This window comes from Amaranthus tricolor, chromosome 7 (genome assembly GCF_026212465.1).
Source record: "Amaranthus tricolor cultivar Red isolate AtriRed21 chromosome 7, ASM2621246v1, whole genome shotgun sequence".
Classification (NCBI taxonomy): Eukaryota; Viridiplantae; Streptophyta; class Magnoliopsida; order Caryophyllales; family Amaranthaceae; genus Amaranthus; species Amaranthus tricolor.
This window is the reverse complement of record NC_080053.1, coordinates 26,832,815-26,854,934: the sequence shown is the minus strand read 5'-3', so window position 1 is coordinate 26,854,934 and position 22,120 is coordinate 26,832,815. Positions and strand designations below refer to the sequence as shown.

General features: G+C 35.2%; 2 protein-coding genes across 5 annotated transcripts in view; both read right to left on the bottom strand.

Moving 5' to 3' along the window:
* Nucleotides 1-3,217: 3,217 nt before the first annotated feature.
* Nucleotides 3,218-13,218, bottom strand: LOC130817298 (uncharacterized). Of its 3 annotated transcripts, none has more exons than XM_057682923.1 (8): nucleotides 12,571-13,218; nucleotides 11,768-11,959; nucleotides 11,576-11,671; nucleotides 11,227-11,331; nucleotides 8,629-8,760; nucleotides 7,442-7,579; nucleotides 5,825-6,049; nucleotides 3,218-3,708 (listed from the first exon to the last, which is right to left on the bottom strand). In XM_057682923.1, the coding sequence occupies exons 1-8, from the start codon at nucleotides 13,030-13,032 to the stop codon at nucleotides 3,346-3,348; spliced, it is 1,713 nt and encodes a 570-aa protein (XP_057538906.1). In that variant the 5' UTR covers nucleotides 13,033-13,218; the 3' UTR covers nucleotides 3,218-3,345. The 3 variants fall into 3 exon arrangements, with proteins under 3 accessions (XP_057538906.1, XP_057538907.1, XP_057538908.1); XM_057682924.1 differs by having other exon boundaries at nucleotides 11,768-11,953; XM_057682925.1 differs by lacking the exon at nucleotides 11,768-11,959.
* Nucleotides 13,219-14,920: 1,702 nt separating this feature from the next.
* LOC130817297 (nodulin homeobox) overlaps nucleotides 14,921-22,120 on the bottom strand; it is a 30,856-nt gene continuing 23,656 nt past the window's right edge. The window contains exons 9-17 of one of the 2 annotated variants that reach the window (XM_057682921.1): nucleotides 21,754-21,915; nucleotides 21,211-21,502; nucleotides 20,988-21,113; nucleotides 20,839-20,908; nucleotides 19,597-19,660; nucleotides 19,124-19,498; nucleotides 18,989-19,054; nucleotides 18,848-18,882; nucleotides 14,921-16,128 (exon numbers count right to left, since the gene is read on the bottom strand). In XM_057682921.1, coding sequence (XP_057538904.1) covers nucleotides 15,558-16,128; nucleotides 18,848-18,882; nucleotides 18,989-19,054; nucleotides 19,124-19,498; nucleotides 19,597-19,660; nucleotides 20,839-20,908; nucleotides 20,988-21,113; nucleotides 21,211-21,502; nucleotides 21,754-21,915 — 1,761 coding nt within the window. In that variant the 3' untranslated portion in view covers nucleotides 14,921-15,557. Of the gene's footprint in view, nucleotides 16,129-18,847; nucleotides 18,883-18,988; nucleotides 19,499-19,596; nucleotides 19,661-20,838; nucleotides 20,909-20,987; nucleotides 21,114-21,210; nucleotides 21,503-21,753; nucleotides 21,916-22,120 lie in introns of both variants that reach the window. The other variant, XM_057682920.1, reaches the window with a different exon arrangement.

The following is a 22,120-nucleotide window of genomic DNA, read 5'->3' as shown; positions in this document are numbered from 1 at the left end:
TTAAAAGAGTCACTTAAAACTATTACTATATGTTATGAGTTTTGAAAGAAGACGAACCAGTAACGTAGATGTCGGATGGTAATGTGATCTTGGCTGCGCAAATGTGGTGTTCGTCAGGCGTAATATGGAGATACGCCTGTACCAATTCATGTACATAGCAGAGCTATGACATGTGAAGTTATCTACTCGAACCAATCTAGATGCTTGGTCATTCCACGCATCTACATGCGATCTATGTCGTACGAGGTAGTTCTTGTCCCTAGTCCTCCGATCGATCGCATGTAGTTGAGGTTGGGTGTCACAGGCTTGGGGAATAACCTGCTTCAAACCGAATCGACGCATGACACGATCCGGGAGATGTAGCTCGATGATGTCAAAGCAAATAAGTGGACAATGCGATCTCCAAATCTCGTGGCCCGATAACCATATCTGTAACAACATCAAGCAGCCACCAATGTCCTTGGCACCCTTACGAGGTACTCGACATAAGTTACGATACAGATACGCTAGGGTAGCACTTCCCCAACTGTACTCATCTACGCGCTCCAAGTCTCCCAGTAGAGGGAGATAGATCAACTGCACCGAGTCACCGCTCTTGTCTGGAAACAAATTGCATCCAAACAGGTACAAGATGTACGCTCGCGCATGTCTATCAACCGTAACATCATCCGCGTCATCCTGTAGCGCGCTAAAATGCTCTCGGAGTTCAGCTTCAATGACGATCCAACGATGATCTTCGGCTGTGTGGGGTCTTGAGGGTTTTCAGGCCAAATCCTTAGTAGCTCATGAACTAATGCTGGCCAATTTCCCTCTCCATAACCTGTCACTATTTGTCCTTCAATGGGCAGTCTCATTATAACTGCCACATCTTGCAACGTGATCGTTGCCTCGCCAACTGTGAGGTGGAAGGTATGAGTCTCCGGCCTCCACCTCTCCACCAATGCAGTGATAAGAGCTCGATCGAGCTCTAAGCCCCCGCCCAACAACCTGTGAATGTATCTGAAACCAGCTAATTCGACTACCTCTAAGACCCTGTCATCCACCTCCCAATGTAACATACTCGCCTGTCATCCACCTCCCAATGTAACATACTCGCCTGGTAGTGCTGACGAGTAACCAATTGGGCAGTGGAGCCCTCCCACGCAGCTACGCTCTTGTGTGTCGCCTGTAGCGTAAGCACTGATGGATCAACTGGGCTTGGCATCGCCAGGATCGCTGTTATATACATAAGTGTTATAAAAATCACATAAATATTATCAGACTCAACATGATATTACAAAATATTAAAAAAACAATACTTTGTTGCCCTTCGAGGGCATGTTTTCTTATTATGACCACTAAATCCACAAAAGATACACGTGTTTTTCCCAGTCACCGGATATTTCATCTCCATTTTTAACATAAAAGAGTTGCGATCACAACCAATTACATCACAGATTTTGCTATAAAGCACCTCAAAATTAGTATTCTGACCATGAATAAACATCACTGTATTTAATCCTCCATTATACACAACATCGTATCCAGTACAACTTACTTCCCCACCCCAATACACTATAACGGGATAATGATCCATATTCTGCAAACACAAACATGTTTTTCATGTGATTTCACATACACTTTATTGTTGCTTATGAGTAAGGGAAGTGTAAATGTGAACACAAGAATTTGTCATATTAAGGTATTAGAACACTTATTAGAACTTTCAATTCAAATATAAAGCTAAAAATACCATGAATATATACTAAAACCATTAAACTAATCCAACAAAGTAATAAACTTTCATTGAAGCATATCATCAAACACTTTATATGAATACAAACCAAATCATAAAATTCAACTACAAATGTGTAAAATGTAAGCTTAAATCATGAAATCAAGAGAATGTACAAATAATCAATGTATTTATAACTTCAAATGACAACAATAATGAACAAAATATTTAATTTGCAAATTGAAATAAATTAGGGTTTATATTAATACCTTAAATGATGATGAAAATGAACAAGTAAAGAAGGAGAAGATGAGAATGTAGTTGATTAATTTAGTTGAATGAGAGGAATTGTGAATATGAAGTAAATGAGGATTGAAGAAAATTTTTTTTAAAAACAGAACCGGCAGTAGCAAGGAGGAAGGAGGAAGGAAGAACAAGTGCCCAAATGAAAACAGAACCAGTCGTTTTGTACAGGCACAAAACCGCCACTTCAAGTGGCGGTTTGCTATATTTAATTTAATTTTTTTTTAAAAAAAATTGAAATTCAACAAAACCGTCATTTCATATAGCGGTTTACTTAAGATTCCTAAACAAAACCGCCATTTCAACTAGCAGTTATATTTGAAAAAAAAAAAAAAAAAACCAAAACCTATCCTACGTGGACGGTATTGTGGGAAATACTTTTCCACATAATGCAAACTGGAAATTAATTTATTTTTGAGCAATATTATGGGAAAAGATTCTATATTAAGTAACTTTTTCATGCATTTTTTACTACTTTCATAAGATTTACTCGTTTTTCTTATTTTTCATAATTTTACTTACTATTTATTTGGAACACACAAGTATATACATTTTTTATTTTTTTTAAATTGCTAGGCTCACTTTTATGCACTCTTCTTCTGGCTTCTTTTATTCTTGCATTGGTAATGAGTTTTACTACAAATATTTTCATCGACTATTTAACTTTTGACTTTTTAATTGATTAAATATAAAAAAGTATTTTCATAAATTACCTTAAAGTCAATTGAAAAACTAGTTTTAAAGTCAAAACTAAACTTGCATTAGTAACTTATTCATTTGACTTTTGTCTTTTTGACTTACTTTTCTTCTAATAATGTTTTGAAAAAATTGATATTAATTATCTAATATTTTGCGCGTCGATTGTGAATAATTTCATCCTTAAATTATTTTCTTGTAATCTAACATTTTTCTTTAATTTGCTATAAATAATCCAACTTTTGTCTTACTTTGTTAGCAATTTACCTTATTATTACATATTATTAGTAATATAATATGTTGTGGGTAAAAGTATAACATACGTTAAATTATTAAAACATATTCTAAATGTGAAAATCATTCACAGCGAATGGATGAAAGATTAAATTATTAATATCAATTTTTTCTGATAATTGTTTTACTAAATATGTTTGTGACAACAACAGACATATTAATCAATACTTCAATCTAAGCATTCAAGCCATTAAACATTTTCCAAACAAATGAATAAAGAATGAGATGATATTTCATTTCATTACCAAGGAATCTTGAAAACTAATTGCATATTTGTATGAACAAAAAGATAGAACTTACAAGTACATAATTGAAAATTAATACCAAAATCCAAGTATTTACCATAAAAAGGGTGGCAATGAAAGGCCAACACTCCCACCACCACATAATAACATGCTTCCAAACTCAATGCTGTGCCTAAACTTTACCCTGTCCATCAATACTTTCTCCAACGGATCTGCACGCGTGTAATCTCGAGCATTTTGATTGATTGTATTAACGTCACCATAGTCTTTTCGTTCTCGTCCTTTGTCTTTCGTTAGTTTATTCACATAGTTTTTTATGTCTTCTTTCAGTGAATTGGAATCGAATGACGTGGGTGCCAAACTGTTCGGCTGTGAACTGTTGTTACGACTACTGCTACTAGCTGATACATTAGGACTCTCTTTACGATCTGCGACTGTAGTGGTCTGCAACTCACCCTACAGATAATACAGAACCATTAATATTTGATGATACAGAAAGGTTTTCTTCGGTCTATGACGTTGTGATTATACTCCAAGAGCATGTGTTTATCTTCTTTAAAATGAGACGAGTCATGAACTTATTGCATTGATATGCAAGAAACATTAGAAGTAGGAGAATCAAGCTAGCAGAAGCATCAAATATCATGGTCAATGTAGCACGAAACGAGAGTTGATTTGATACGAGAAACAAAAAATGTTGATGTTGTGCAACAGCTGAAGCCGGATTGATAAAACAATAAGAAACAATAAGAAAATTTGAGACAAAGCAAAAAGAACACACAAAAGAAATTTACATGGTTCACTATCTGTGTGATAACTACGTCCACGGGCACCGAGAACGAACAAATTTCACTATAAACTGCGAAGATTACAAAGATGAACAAGAATTCTCACTTGACAGCTCACTCTCAAATTTTGTGTTTTCTATTCATTACCCTAACCCTAATAGTGGGGTGTTTATATAGTAAACCCCAAAATAAAAGAGGCTTGGGCAACAAGTCACACAAATAACCGGCCAAAAATAAAAAGAAAACTGCTCCTCGCGTCTCCCGCTAGCACAAGCGAGTCGGCTTCACTAACCTCCAGCCCGCCGCCGAGTTGGCTTCACAATCTGGAAAATATTCCAATTTGTCAGAAACCACAGCTGAGTCGGCTATCCTGCAACTGCTATGGACGCCGACTCGGCGTTCTTCTCTAGAATTAGATCAAAAACAGCGTTCCAACTTTTCATGGCCACAACTCTTCTTCACTTCGAGTTACCATCATCCCAACAATCTCCACCTTGACGAGAACCCATAGTCAATAACTACCTCATCAAACCATAGTGAAATACCTCAAGCCAAACCTAATGCAAAGCTCGTGCTAAAGCCAAACACCCCAATAAGTCTTCAACCAATACCCATCACGATAAGTCTCCAACCAAGACCCAATAACACCAACAAGTCTCCAACCAAGACTCATTACATACTTGTCTCTAAGTATAACCACTCACAATGCTCCACCTGCATCACAAGTCCCTCATAGTGCTCCATCTGCACCATGAGTCCATGGGCAAGCTCCACCTAGAGACTAACAGTTGACTTGGTTTTTGGAAATTAAGGAAACAAAATTTAATACAATAGTAGATAAGATAGGGTCGTGGTGCTATCCAAATACATTGATCATAAGCAATCAATACAACCATAAGTCCATAACATTAATCATAAATCATAAGTCTTGTATCACAAAAGTAGAACACAATAAAATTATAATAAATGAAAGGAAAAATTACCTATGCATGCTCCTCTTCCCTGTTTGCTTAGAGTTTTATCCTTTTTTTCGTCCACGATCACAGAAGCGCGAATCACAAAACTATGCCCGGTATCGCATTTTGAACCATTCGTACCGAAACCATATGGAAACCAGGTTCGTAACATTAAATGAACTTTTCTCATTTGCATCAAGAAGAAAAAGCTTTCCTTTTATGATTTTTCTTTTAGGATAAATTACCTAAAATAATCCAACCTTTTCATGATTTTCCTACAATAATCTCACCTATTAATTAACCAAGAATAATCCCAACTTTAGGTATATTTGCCTAGAGTAAACTCGGGTAACCGGATAACCTGCTATAGTAGGTAATTTACCAAAAAATTAAACTGAAAATTAATGTAAAATTAAAGAAAAAATTTGAAAATTTACATAAAAAGTTCTGAATAATAAAAAAAATCAGAAACTTTTTTCACATTTTTTAAACATTTTTTTCGATATTTTAATTTAATTTATTTTTTCTAAATGAAACTTGGTTTAACAAGTCATCTGGTTATTAGGTTTACTCTAGGAAAATACCCCCTAAAGTTGAGATTATTGTAGAAAAATCATAAAAGGAAAGCTTTTTCTTCTTGATGCGAATGAGAAAAGTTCATTTAATGTTACGAACCTTGTTTCCATATGGTTTCAGTAGGAATGGTTCAAAATGCGATACCGGGCATAGTTTCGTGATACGCGCTTCTGTGATCTGGACGAAAAAAAAGGATAAAACTCTAAGCAAACAGGGAAGAGGAGCATGCATAAGCAAGGAATAGAAACAAACCTGGGTCTCAATGGAGTAGGAATCAATGGCTCTGCTAGGAACTCCAGAAAAACGTGAACCCAATCTTTCATGACTGAGGCCGTCAATACTGACCATGTTGGAAGGTAGATCCTCTGGAGATGAGAAGTCAGAATCCTCAAATGTTGATATCGAAACACATTCATCAAAATAAGCCAAGGCTTCTTGTTCGAGACATTTTGACATTTTCTTCCTTTCAAAACTAGCCTGTAAAACTTATTCTATCAGATTGATCTGAAGGAGTAGAATTACGGAAAGGACAAAGAAGATACCTAAGCCTTTCAAGTTTTTAATACAAGAAACCTCATGATTGTTTACAGATTGATACCAGTTTCAGGGAAGAATAGGTAGAAATTGTCATCAATAACTTCTTGTACTTTATATGAGAATTTGAACACACAAAGGAACTCACAACACAACGGTTTTACTTTATACGATATTATGAATTATCATCTACATATAGAAATCTCACTAGCCATAAACTATTTATGATTAATCAATGTAAATGGATTTGACTATTAGTGAAGGCTTAAGAGAAATTTAAATGCCAAAAACACTACACGATTAAACAAAATTCGATTTAAGAAAGTTTCACGCAGATATCATGTCTAAAGAACTTTCCCAAACTCATTTTTTCTGGAAAATTCCCTTGAAATTTACATAATAATCCATTCTATGACCAACTTTCTCATGAAAAATCGTAAGGGTGGATTAATCAAAATAAGCACAACTTTGGTGTGTCTTCTCAAAATGATTCACAGACATAAGCTCATTTGTTGCGTCAAATAATGAAATACCACGCTTCTATTAGCTGAGATGAAAAGGGAAACAAAAGTTGAAACAAAAGATGTAAAAGCATAACCCTAAAACCAAATTTCAATCGTCTTTGATGACATAAGATCATTAGAAGAAGAAAATTCTATAGTTGAAAATAGTTTAAGAATAAAGGTGTTGTTAAGAGAAGGCTGGCCATGCTTAAGATAGTTCTTGTCAAATTTTCCTAGATTTTCATCTCACTTTGAGAAACTTAGAAGAGAAAGAAGTAGGCGCAATGAATAATAGGAGTGAAGAATGACATAAAGAATAGGTATTAGCAGTAGCACAAGACGATGGATATGAATGACGGAGAAAGATGCATGTAGATGATCATCTCCATTGATTTTGTTAGATAGGACGAGAATCTCAGGTTAGCCTAGTCGTTGAGAGTTTTCCCTTTCACCCTAAGGATTAATTTCCCCTTCTTCCTTACTTGTATAAATACTCTAGCCTACCCAGAAATCAAAAAAAAAGAAAAATAGATAGGGACAAATAATCTGTTAGTCACGCTTTTCCACGCTAATTTGTTTAGTTCATGTAGCAACCCCATATAATTGAGATAGATAAAGACTGATAGGACATAAGGCTTGATCTTGGGAATTAGAAATTGCAGATTTGCTTTTTTTACCATTTATCCACGAGAGCTGGTACGACCCCATATAATTACATTTAGATTAATCACCATTACCACCATTTACTACCACTTACCACATATCACCATACTATACATTACCAAGATGCGATGTCAACTTAGTTATAATACTTAAAAGAGATATACATCACCTTTCTTACGACACGAGGTTTTTCCGTTATAGGAGTCTTTGGTTCTGGAACAATGTCGCTAAGTATTTTATTCAATTCAAACTCACGATGCTCTTCAACAGCTAGTTCTGCTCGGAGAATTCTTGTACGTTCTTCACACTGCAATCAAACAAGCTAATGTATCAATAGCGTATTTGCATCATAGCAGGTCAAAGTAAAACAACAATGACTAGAAATAGGGATATATACTTTTTGTACCACAACATGGGTAATTATCACCCATTAGTTTAAAGCAAACATTCTTCCTCCTTTTTTGTTAAATTCTACATGCACTGTAAAACACAAACCAGATATTTTCATATACAGATGTTCCCCTGGATTAGGAAGAGAAAAGGTGGGGTTGAAATTCCTAACCCCTGTCACCACCCACCAACACCAAATCATCGAGGTCTTGCCAACCGCCACCAACACCCCTGACGGGTTGCCAACTGTTACCACCACAACTGAGAACTAGTCAACCACCGCACCGAGAAATCTTAAAATAGCCACCATCATCCAATCACATCAAAAACTCGCCATAAAAACCATGTTTAACAACAAAATATAAATGCATAACTTGACATCAAACCACCAAATTTCAGTGATGTTTTTTTCACAAATTAGCCCAAAAACTGAAATATGCAGATCATTCAAATTCAAAACAAATCCAAAGGAGAGAAAGTAAGAATATTGAAGGAATAAACACTTTAGGAAGAAAAGTATATAAAAGTGGAACAAAGATTGACATAAAACTTCATGAGTGAAGAGAAAGAAGTTGAAGATTGAAGGACCCTAAAACGTCAAGTGGCCAAAAATGGCCGATTTATGATAAATGTCGTAAAGTGCACAATATCCATTAACCTAGAAAGCAATTTCCATATATTCCCCAAATCTAAAAAAATGTCCATCTTTTAGGAAGAGGAAAGAAGAGATTTGCTTCCAAATCAAGCATGCTATATGAAATTAAGTAGAAACTCTATGATTCTCAAATGAAATGAGTGGCTTTCAGTAGGAGAGAAAAAGAGGTATCCATAAGATATTGGGGATGGAGGATGAACTTTCTGGAGCATAACAGAGAAAAAAGTATTTATCAATTGATCACTCATTATTCAAATTCAAAGACAATAAAATTAATATTAGATCTAAAGTGTCATGCATAGATATTTTACCTGTTCTAGCTCCCTTGCAAATTCCTCTCTAAAATCCCTTACTAGTTCAACTGTATTTGTATCTTCTAGTTCAGGAGAAAGGTCAGAGACAATACTTGGATGAGTAACATCAGAACTACCCCTTAGCATGGCCTGCATATATATTTTGTGGTTCAGTAAGCACAATAGAAGTAAATGCCACCGACAAAAAGAAAATCACTAGGAAATAAGACTGATAGTAATGTTGTTATATAGAAAACATCAAATACTTCTATGTAACCATATATTAACAATCCACGGCTATTTCATTTGTCTAATTCACCAATCATAATAGTGGATCAATTTATTCACGTTTTACGTGTGAATAGGGCAAATACAACTTGGTACCTTCCCTAGAAATTAGCCTATTCTCTTAGTTTCCTATCCTTTCGAACTAGAATTATACCCAATGGGAAGAAATTCATCAAGAAAAATGTTTCAGAAACAAGCAGCTATCTAGATTCATCAAAAGTTCCAGCCAAGGCCCAACTACCAAGCATGAGCAGCAGCATGGTATGAGTTTGGGAAAGCAAATAATTTTCATCTTTATAGTTGATAACAATACAAATATAATGCCAAAGTATCAATCCCAATTCTCAACAAAATGAGGTGGGCTACATGAAACAAAACAAATAAACGTGGGAAGATGTGACTAACAAAGATCCTTTTATAGTTATAAATGATAAATGCTAAATTCCATAGATCCACAAAAATACATCATATTTATGGTAACTTTAAGAAAATATATACACTTCATCATGTAGTTTATTGTGAAAGTTGAGAATAGATTAGGTTAACTAAGGGTACCAGAGAGGGCACAATAATGAACCCCTCAACTTGTCATTATTATTCTAACTAACGAGACAATAATTATAATGTCTTATAAAAACGCTATTTGTTTCGGAAGCATAGATGGCATGACTCAATTCTCCTCACCTGCCCAAACAACATGTCATCACCCCAAAACCACCAATTAGCTTCCATCTAGGCAAAATTAAGGGGTCGGATGTACATAGTCTTACACATGTAATAACGAAGAAGTTATGTAGTCCCTACCCATCAAACCAAAAAGGAAAAAGAAAAGGTGTCAGACATTCACGATTTTTCAATTATAAAAACAAACCATCAATCGAACGAGAAATGAGGAGGCATAGGCTATTTTGAATTTTGCACAAGCATATAATTTGTTAGTACCTAACATGTTATATAGAAAGCATGAAAATCATTTAGTGATCTATAAAGATAAAGCACATCTACACATATTAATTACTTTTGACTAGAAGAAATGATAAGGGAAATTGCCTAATCACCCAACAAAAAACCCTTAGTCCTCAATGTTCGCATGCAATCAAACTCACACGAGATAAAATCCAAGAACATGAAAGAACGATCTGCTTGTGCTTTAGTAGCTTTATCAAAAAAAGGATTTCATAACACTATTTAGCACTTGAAGTTATAAAGAAGCATTTGCACCATGACTAAAGTTTAGCTCTACCATCCCTCACAAATATTGTCGAGATTAATTATTAGCTAACTAAAATTAACATCACCCCTGCCCCCCACGCATCTTGCTAAAATCGCGTCGCGTATTTTGGCTACCAAGTTGAGTTCTTCCGCGTTACTATACATGGTAAAATGCCCTGTTTGCTCTCTTCTTTTCGCTTGTCCCCTCTGGCCCATCATGTCACCCCCAGATAGGCTCATGGTTAAAGCATAAACTTACTCAACCCATTCTCAAAAAAAATCATTTTAAGCACATAGTAAGCAAACACAATATCCAAAACACAATACACGTTGAAGCATACACCTACAAGATTGTGATTGTAGACTAAGAATCTAACATGCCAGGCAGGGTTGGCCCTAGGGGTGGGCAAGAGGGGTCGTCGCCTAGGGCCCTATGTCAAAAAAGCAAAATTAATGGTTGTAGAAGGGTCCATATAGGTGATAAATTGCAAAGGAAAATAGCCTCAATATGCTATTTTGCCCAGGGCGCCAAAATATCTAGAGACGGCTCTGACGCCAGGTTGCAAGAATTCATAAGACTGAAATATTAATGTCGCTAAAATTTTTTCTCTAAACTATGCATCTCGATTGTTCGTTTCAAGGATCATGTATGGTGATTTTAGTGCATTTCTAGGGAATATTCATTTATAAATAAGCAGATTAATGGCATTCATTATAAAGCCAATTGAGCCATTATACCGACAGACAATAGTCATGATAACCGTATTCTTAGTAGACTCACATTCTGAGCCTAGAAACCCTATTCCATGTTCGTGAATCTTAAGATGAACACCACCATAGTCCATGAAACTACCTACATAATAGGTCAAGCCTACCTCACTATTTGAAATTCTTCACTGCCCCAAAGGTTCCTAATTTGAATCCCACATCATATAATGGGGTACAATTTTAGTAGCTGTTTGTTAAAGTAAAGTTGGGTTCACTTTCTTTTCAATCATCTTTCCGAGATGACTAGGCTGCAGGAATATGGCTTTAATATATACTAAAAGAAAATGTAAATATAAAAAGAGAGAAGGAACAATTCAAGTTCAATGTTGAAAAAGGTAGAAGACTCACAATTTTTAAGTCATTCTGCATGTCAGAGATAGCCTGCCTAACTTCGGAACGAACAGTTTCTAGAATTCCATTAGTTGTACCAATATTATCTTTCAAGGAGTATAACTGCGAAAGAGAGTATCCACTGTTTAGGGTCCTGTATCCAACTTGAAAAATTGATAGATAATGTCATTACCTCAATGCCATGTGGCTCCTACCTAGTATGGGTTTGGAAGGGTTAGATGTACACAATTTTATCTTTGTTATAATAACAATGTTGTTTTCAATTGACCCCTGATGGCAAACATTATCGGCAACTTCTCATAAATAAGAAACACAAAAAAAATAAAATAAATAAAAAGTAACCAACCCTTTCTTCTGAGACCGGTTTGATAATCCTTTCTTCGGCTTTTGAGATGAAACTTGTCGATCTTGCATCACCCCAGTGAGAAATTTGAGAACCAGACTATAAAAGGAAACAGGCACAAAAAACCTTGGTTGAAAATTGCCCGTTAGTAAACCAAATTACAAAAAGTACAAGGAATTATAGAATAACAAAAACCGGATTAACGGCAGCGTCATCTGAAGTCTCGAAGGTAGGATGTTGACTTGACCAGGTCTTAGAGTCTTTCAGTATTTCAGACAAATCAGAAGCACTTCTAACCAGTTTTTTTTTCCCCTCAAGAAAAGTTTGATTTCCATTTGAGCTGATCTTGCTTTTACTTCTAAAGTTTAACAAATCATTTTCCTGCTCCTACATATATACTTGAATTTCAGAGATAATTATGTTTCAGGCATTCAGTTATGCACAATATTTCATGAATGATGAATTGAGTTTTATAGCTGAACCCAGGCATAACCACATCATTTTCTACAACCATCAACCATTGAACACATTAGCTAGTACAACAACCACCACTATCCAACGCAGTAGCAGTATAACAGTAAAATGTTCACTGTCACATGATTCGCTAATTTTCTCCCAAACTGCAAATCGAAAAAAGCAAATTATAATCGTTTTGAGCTATTTCAGGATTATTTTGAGCGAACTGCTAATTCAAAAAGGTAATTAGATGGCGAATTATGTTACACGGTAACAAGAACCACTGAACAAATTAGCTAGTACAAAAACAACAGCAACAACAAACATTGAGCACATTAGCTAGTACATTACCCATAATTCACACATGCAAAGGCAGCATTGATCAGTACTTTACAAAGATTACCGCAATTCAGACTGATTTACAATACCAATTTAACAGAAATACACAAAAAATTCAGCAATTCCCAACACAAAATACTTAAAAAAACCTTAAATCCTAACACCAATAATAAGAGATAAATAAGAAATAAGAACCCGAAAACCTCAGAGTTTTTGTAGTGTCCACAAGACGGCGACCGCCTCCGACGAGTAGGATTAATCCTAGACAAGCTCCGACCAAAATCCGTCCTTTCTCCGCCATTAACACCGACACTTCTAGAAACTGACCTTCCCCTTCTAGTTTCCCCACAACCAACATTAGAACCCTTAAAATTATTCGACCCACTAGATTTTGAGATCTCAAATTTTGAAAATTTAACAAGCCCATCATTATCTTCCTCAAAATGAGATGACCCATCAGCCCAAAATAGAGGATTATCTCTTTTGTTATGAAATTCCGTAGTTGTATCCAAATGGGTCCTCGAAAATGCGCTCACACTTCTTGATCTTCGAAGAGGAGCTTTCTGGGTAGAATTCTGCTGCTTTTTCGGCTGTTTATTAGTTGTTGGGGTTGAAGATGAAGTAGTGGGTCTTCTGGAGGTCGATTTGAATGCTGAAGTTGCCATTAATGCTGGAATTCTTAGAGCAAAGTAGCATGCTCTTGGGATTCTTGTAGCTGTATTCGATTAATGGAAGTCACTATTAGATACACGAAGATGGAAGATTAAAATTTTGAATGGGAAATTTTAGTGGGGTTTGATGATGGGTCTTTGTCATTGTACTAATTGATATATTTGATTGTGTTTGTCTTTCCTAGTAGCTCCAAAAATGAAATACTCCGACAAAAGATCTTGTTAAATAATTGTTATTTCGGAGATTAATAAATTAATTGGATAAAAGTTTTGTTATTTTAATTTATCTTTTAAAATTTTATTTATTTTAATATTATTTTTTTTCTTTTTATGATAATTTACAAATTAATTTTTTATACTGTGCTTTTTCTTAGTATTTTTGGTCAACCTTGCAACTTGCAAGAATTTTGCTTTTCTTTTCAAGGTGTCATATTAGATATTCCATGTGTTTGTTTTTTTTCATATTTGCTAATGTGATATTTAATATTTAATAGCGAAAATTATATATAATTAAAAATTAAAAAAATTAAATATTAATAAATCTTATATTGAAAGGAATTAAATATTAATAAATTTTATATTGAAACGAATTAAACAAGATTTTATTTGACTGTGCTTTAATGCATGAATTAAAAATAAAGTACCAATTAAAAGTAATTGATGAATAATAACTCAAAAGTAAATAAGACATTTGAAAGGAAACAGAGGAAGTATAAAAGATTGTTTGTTCTATAAACATAAAATATGAGACTTTTCCATTTTTATATTGTTTGTTTGTTCCTATAAAAAATTATTGGTTTGAATTCTATTGAGTGATGTTCAGATAATTGAAAAGAAAAATCATTAGTCTTGTGTTTTACAGATATTATGACACTTATTGATATATTTTTTTTTATCAATATTGTGGTCATAATTTTTTGTAATGAGGTGTTTCGATTTTATATAATTTTCATGTAGAAACAAAAATTGTTGAATTTTTGTAGAGGTAAGGTTGTTATCTACCGAGACAAAATAAAGTTGTTCATCAACAAATTACCTTTTATCATAAAATTACCTTTTATCATAAAATTTAAAATCATAACTCAAAACTCCAACAACCATACATGTAATTACAAATTCAATAAATTGATAAATTTAATCTAATAAATAGGTACAATAATTCTTAATTAGAGAAGGTTAAAAATTTTGTTCTAAACATGAAAAAAGTAATAGGATAAAAAATGATAACTCATATTGGAAAAGAAAGGTGGAGAAAGTGAAGAAAGGAATGTCCACCAGATGAAGGACCATATTTTATTAGACTCCTTATAAAAGAATGTCAGTAAATGCAAGTACTTCCTTATATACATTAAACTCAAGTAACAGAAGAGTAGTAAAATGGTTTAAATTATGTACCCGACAACCCCAATTGTGTACCTATAATTGGATATTCCGATAATTCAACTCGGAACACAAATATACATGTTTTCGAGTATCTAAAATATCGAATATACAATTAAAAACTTACCAAAAAAATAGATTTGGTGATTTTTCCTAATAAGACGATCAAAACAGGATAAATAGCAAGCAAAATTCTAACATCGGACTAAGCCTTAACATACAAAAGGTAATTTTTCGAAATTGCACGTCATCAATAGAAAAGAATATTAGTGCGCTTTCCTTTCGAATCTTTTCAATATTGAAATGATTTGCCAAATGTGAAAATAATCCTCTCGGTTTCCTTTCTCTTCATTTCGCTCTTCCCTCTATCCAAAGGAAGAAAATGCATCCTCTATTTCCCTCCCCTTTCTTTCACTCAATTTCCTCCAATTCAAACATAGTACAAAAGAACTTCAAATTGCAACAACAAAGCAAAAAGGGGAAGGGGATGAAAAGGGAGAAATTTTCCAACTTCAACAATTTGTTGGATAGGAAAATTTTGTGAGGGGATGATATATAGAATAATAATGAAAATTCCAATTACTGTAGTTTAAATACTACATTAATTATAAATTTGAAAGATTCATTTTCCTTTCTTTACATAAATCACTTTTGAAGATTAATGCAAGCTCACCTTTTACCCATATATACTCCAAAAAAGTAGCAAGTTACTTGCACCGTTCCATTTCTTCTCCTCACAAGCCATATACACAGAACAAATTTATCAGTCTATCCCGTTCTTTCACCTCCGAGCACAATGTTTTAAATAAAGAAAAAACCATGCATATTTTCATTATCATCGGGACCTTGGCCTTGGCTCTTGGTAAGCATGCGTTACTCGCCGAATTGCTGATAAGGAAGGTGGCATACAATGTTATTCTTGCATATTAACAGCCAAATGTTAAAAAGATGCTATACAAGAAATGGCACTGTACTCAAAAAAGAGGCGTCCAGGGAAAGGAGGCCGGAGGGGAGACAACTCTACCATTACGCTACCAAATTTTTCATCCAAGATTTCTTTCTGCTCAGCATTGCCAGTTTTCTTGATTAAGAGTTTTCTAGAAATCATTTGCTTACTGAAGGAACAGAAGTTCATACCGTTATCGCTTGAGCATCCGACAAGAATCCCACAGCACTCTCATGTTACCAATCTTTACGCCAGCCTGTTCAAATGTGGCTCCTGCTTCAACTGATGCATTCGGAAGGCTCACAAGCCTCTCAGACTTAAGTTCTGTAATATCTACAACACAAGTTCGAGTATCAGCCAGACTGCAACTTTGCCATTCACCTTCCACCTGAAACACAGTTCCTTTGGCTATTTCTTTCCCTTGGGTATCTGTAAGTACAACATCCTGACCTGCCGCAAAGTTCATACAACTCACGTTTGAAGTAGGACATTCATTTGGCATATTTAATCTACTCGAAGATTCAGGGTGTAAACCCACAAGATTTTGGGTCATAATTATCCCTCCAACAGTTCTCCCATTTGCAGATCCCTGGCAGTGGTTATTGGCCATGGAGGAAACAGGAAAGTCCGCATTGTAGCTTTCTGGAGAATCAGAAATTGTTCGTCTGAGAGGGGTGACTTGCTTGTCAGCTTTAGTATTCTCCTCAGATGTCGGGCGGCCATCTTTGGCAGCTCGTGCAAGCTTCGCTTTCCTATTATTCAACCTGTTCACAAAGAATTTCATGAGTCAGAATTAAAACTCTAGGTTATAAGTCTAGGTAAGAGGAACAAGGGGTCAAGGACACTAAGGCACAATACAAGCAGCAATATTTGAAAATTATTGCATGATAAAATTTCCTAACCAGATAACAGATTCAACTTGAATTACATTACATGACCAAACCTTGAGATTAAGATAAGATGCTGCTTTAAATACTTAATTACTTCCTTAGGTGCCTCTGGAAAATCATCTTATCACCCAGTTTCACTTTCACATGAAGAACGGTGTTATCCATATCCTTAGATTTGAGAAAGCTCCAAGAACGGTTATACTGTTTTTCTGTACCCTACAGCTCCAGTCATCATGGAGCATGATGTCATTTCTTGATCAAATCTCTTAATGACTTATATCTCTCCTAAGTCCTGCTAATCTAACCAATTACTAATCCTACATAATCATATCAAGCAAACATCAACGCATAAGTCAATCCACCACTGCCAAGACCCTACCGCCAACACTAAATACGCCAAACCACTGTCACCACTTCGACACCACATATACTAAGCCCTCTGCCGCCACTACCACAAAAACCGAGCCACTGCCGCCAGCATCACATATATCATCAAGAAAAGTGTGCTCATCCCTAACCGCGACATCACCCATTTGGGAAACTTCGACAGAGCTTACAATCCAGAATCCAGACCCCTCAGTGCGTCCTTCAATTTTGCCACTCACCACTAATAAAACGACACATTTGAAAAAAAGAAAAGGAAAAACAAGCAAACTGTATTTAATGAAAATTGGCCAAAGATCAGAAGGACGGACGAATGTAGATTAAAATCCTTGACATCCACTAATGTTGCAAATGTGATACCATCAGAGTTCTGTAGAACGAAAATAGAAATAAAAATTTGAAGGTGTAAGGGAGCAAAAGAAATTTGAAAGAAAGCCAAAAAAATCAGAATAAAACCGCCATAATGGTTTAAAAGCCGCAAAGAAAAATCAAGATCTACTTCTAAAATGCAGGAAATTGTCGACTAGATCAAGGATTCATATTTTCTTCGTTAGACCCCTTATAAAAGAATGTCAGTAAATGCAAGTAGTTCTTTATATACATTAAACTCAAATAGCACAAGAGTAGTAAATGATTTAAATTTGTACCCGACAACTTGAATTGGCTACTTATAACAGGGTATTCGATTATTCAAGTCAGAAAACAAATATATATATGTTTCCGAGTATCCAAAATATCGAATATCCAATTAAAAACTTACCAAAAAAATAGATTTGGTGATTTTTCCTAATAAGACAATCAAAACAGGATAAATAGCTAGAAATATTCAACATAGGAGTAAGCCTTAGTAGTTGAAGTCACAAAGAAACATCAAGATATACTTCTAAATCTGGGCTTCACATATTTGAAGTTGATTTAGTAAGAACTCGATTTTCAATGATGCTGGAATAATTTCGTTGGTGGACAAATAGCAAGGATGTGATTGAGAAATATTGTGGTGGTGAACATAGTGCAAAAATGCGGTAACGATCACGATCGTTATGATACGGTAATCAAAATGCCTAAATATCGGTCAAAACCATGAGAAATACCTTGATACGGCCCAAAACACGGTTTTTTTTGCATGTTTACAACATAGAAAATATTTGTTCGCTTTTAATACCTTTACAACACGCTCGATGCGAAGTGGCCTTATTTTTGCACTATGTATGGTGGTGAAGCCACTAAATGTTCGTGGTGGTGAGGCAGAATGTCAGTGTGGCGGTAAAAGCCACAACATTAGTGGTGATGGTAGTGTTGTGAACTGCGGACCGCAATTGGAATTCAGTGGGTGCAGGCAAGAAGTTATCGGGTGATTAAGATGGATTGTCGGTTCCTAGCGAGCCATGAGAAAAGATTGAGTAAGAGCGATGGAGTTTGATTAATTATAAATGAGGGGTTTTGGGTTTTTAATTTGCAGTGCAGTTATAATGGGTGTGGTTAATTAGAGTATAAGGAGATAAATGGAAAGAATTTTGCGCCAAAGGTAGAAAGATTCCAGAAGGGAGCAACGGAAAAAGGGTTGAAAACAGAGAATGGATACGACAGAAAAATGAGCCAATACATGACAACCATAAGTTGAAGTTCCAAGGACAGCTTCAATAAGTTGGATTCACACTAAATATATATTTTGATTATACACATTTTGCTTACTATTGCCTTACATGGAATAAAAATAAGGCCATTATACTCGCTTTGTAACTGATTTTCAATTTGCCAAACTCCGAATCCTATCTTATGTGTGATTCAAAATCGAACTAAAACAATTGTTATTATTACTTTACCATATTAGTCATTATAATCCGTACTTTAAATGTTGATAAGATAAATAAATGGATATTGTATTAAATCCAAAATAATGTTATAAACATCTTAAATTACAGTAATGAAATGTATCTGTAACTAGTCAAAGCACAGAGGGATAGCCACAAAGTATGTCTTAATAACTGTGAAACGCCACTGCCAAACGAAAATGAATGTTGCTGCAATTGCGACATATTTTCTACGGCCAGGACAAACAGTATGAAGCAGATAAAATGCCACAACATAATTTTAACAATGGAGCAGACTATGAAAGTCGGTGCAGCTTAATAAAACTATTTCCCTGCCTAGACCAAAACATCTTAGCGTACTTAAGGCGCATAATAAAAGCTATCACAAGTTGGCTCACCAATTTTTCAGCTGCATATGTGTCACTTCAGAACCCTGCAAGGACCACATGTAATGATCATTAATCATAACATTATCTATCAATGGAAAATATCTTCCTCAACTATTGTAATCCAAAAGAATAATGCTTCAATGTTCTTACATGGATACTCAATTTGTTAGCCCATGATTGTAAAGAAGTTGTGCTCTTGTGCATATCAGGTTCATCCTGCAGTGCCCTTTCAATTATCGATATTTGTTTATCGTTCATTATAGAGCGCTTACGTTTCCTTACCACCTTTTCATCATCCTGAATACGTCCAACAGCTTTTCGAAAATTTCCATTTGATTTAGAAATTTCCCCATTAGCAACTTGACCAGAGGGCTTCTTTCCAGTTGTGGAACTTGAATCACCACTTGTCTCTGCATTTTGAGCCTCCCTCTGTGTCTCTGCTAAACCGTCAGCCAAAGGTCTCATAGACTTATTTCCAAATGTCTTCTGCTCGTACCCTGCACCATCAACTTCAGCTGTAGTCTCAGCTTTAGTGCAAGGAGTGTCCACCCCAGGGACAGCTGAATTTTCCGACGTAACTTCTCTCAGATTAGGGTGTCTCGTCTTATAATCAAGATCCACATTTCGATGTAGAGAACAGTCTCTTGCACTTTGTAGTTCCTAACGACAATAAATACCATCGTTATGAAAGAAGCAGCAAAGGACAGGAAGGTCAAGGTAGAAAACAATTCCATGTCACAAAAAGGGTACACATTTACCAGTGCTCGATTTACTTCATAATCAATTGGACCAATGAGCGACTGTAATTGGGTAAAGAAAAGCCTGCAACAAAAATGAAAACAATAATTATTTAAGCGTCGTCGTTGTTGGATTTTAAGTTTGAACACAAGATACCATGGAACACGAAAACAGAGAACAGTAAAATCAGCAAGAAAATGTCGAGCACTTGTTTTGAATGTTTTGACACATGACTATTTGTTAAGCATATAGAAGCACAACAAGCAAATGTATGTGCCTGAAGAAGGAAACTAACCTAAATTACTCTAACTTGGCTTCATTCGGCAATACAGAAGGCTTTTCCTCCAACGGGCGACTATTTATCTATATAAACTATCTCTCGTTTTTCTTTCCAAACCCCACAGATCAAATCTGTAATCAGTCCAACAAATTCAATTGACAATCCTATGGCTTCGAATACAAATATACAAAGCCAACAACCGTCTCCAACGATAAGTTTCCACCCGAAAGTGGAAAAAACATGCAAACTAGACTCACTCACTAATACCGCAGCAAGGAAAATCAGGTATTGTGATGGTTAACCTGGCCCACGATCTCCAAGAAAATCATAAGTGTGAACTCTACCCAATGCCAGCGTCCTACACTCGACTTTGCCCAGTTTATTGTGTTTGGATACAATTTTCAGCCAACATGACACTCTAAACCCATACAAACCTTCAATAAAGGACAGTAATTTATTGTGCAATAAAAAGCAGATTTTATAAGACAGAATGGATTATACGCACAACAAATTTTGTGTCGTTTACTATCTTTGGGATGCTGACTACACATAAGAAAATTGCATTTGATCACGTTGCCACATTCAACAATTTGAGTATCAGACCATCCAGCACCAGTACCGTATCTGACACTCAAAATGATTCCAAGAAACATAGTCAATGTCCGCACAACAGTTCTCATTTTAAAAGAAACATTAATCTCTCCATTATAGTGCAAAAATCTCCAGTGCACAACCGTATTGCGACAACCGTGACAAAGTAGGTTTTCGAGCTTCACACAACAAAAATATAAGCCGTGACAAAAGAAAAAGCCAGTTCGCGCCTGTTACCGCGACCGCAACCCTATACGCATTTTCACCCTATGCTCCCAATTGAAGTTTGCAATCAATTTGATTCTTGCAAGGACAATCTAGAATTTATTTTTTAATGATAAGAAATATTATTCATGTTTAGATGCACAATACATGTACAACAGAAAATCACCTCAAAAGCTGCACATCTTCCTCCTTAAGAAAAGTAGGAATCAAGGATTCTGCATGACCCAACAAAGAACCTATACAAACAAAAAGCCACATAAATTATGTCAAAACATCCTAGTTAGCAATTTTAAAGAGGTGAGCTGGGAGTTATACGAAGATTCTTGCAGATAATAGCAGCTTTTTGAGTTTCAGAACAGAATGAATATCCAGCCTGCGGGTCTTGCCAATCAAATTTTAATCGTTCAAGAAACTTGTGAAGAAAAAAATTTCTCTCTTGTTCTGCAATTTAGGAAAAACTTAGATTATTAATTACCTAAACCATTTAATTGGTGATAATAATAGACACATGTTCAAGATTTTGGCATCAGAAACTAACCTTTGCAAATCTTCGGCACAAAACAATGAAGATTGGCAATCACTTTAACCAATAGAGAAGTTCGTTGATGGGCATAAGAAGTTTGGGCATTGTTGATTGGAATAATGTTGGGTTCATATATTTTTGCATTGGTTGTATCCAATGTCGAACTTAAATCCAAAATCAAACCAGCCATTGTATATGGTTCATATTCCAATAAAGCATCTTCTTCCTTCAGAGGTAATTCAGATGAGCACCAACTAGACAAAAACTGTTGGTAAGGGTTTGACACGATTGCTGCCAGCACTTCAGCCTTGGTAGTATAGCCAACACAAGAACAAATTAAGCTATTAGAGAAAAGAAAGAAACTAAAGGTATTTAAAAAAGAAAACATGAAACATAATATATGTAAAAATTTGCTTGCCATTTTGGCTTATATAACATTGAAACAATAGTATGTTATGAATCAATTGAACATAACAATAATTAAGAAATAATATGATAACTGATAACTGCAATAATAACAAGTATTAAAATATTAAAGCATCAAACAAGAGAGCTCACAAAGTATGTTGTAATGTAGGATCTAAAATTTGAATCATCAGAGAAGATATCTGCCAGGCGTAATGCATTGAGCTGTAATGGTCCCCTTGGGTATGCTTTGCCCGAGTGGCACTCCAACAGTTTAGAATCTCTGCTGAGCATGGTCTTCAATAATGTAATAACCTAGATCATTATAGATGTCATTAGTAGAAATATAATCCCTTTTCACTGTTACTCAAGCTTAAATTCAATTGATGAGGCCCAAATATGAGCATATATCTTAATGCTAAACAAAAAAGCAGCATCATTCTCAATCAATGGGTAAATCTCATAGCACATTCTCTCACTGATCTGTATTCTAGAATCATTCATATCTTTGCCGTTTTGG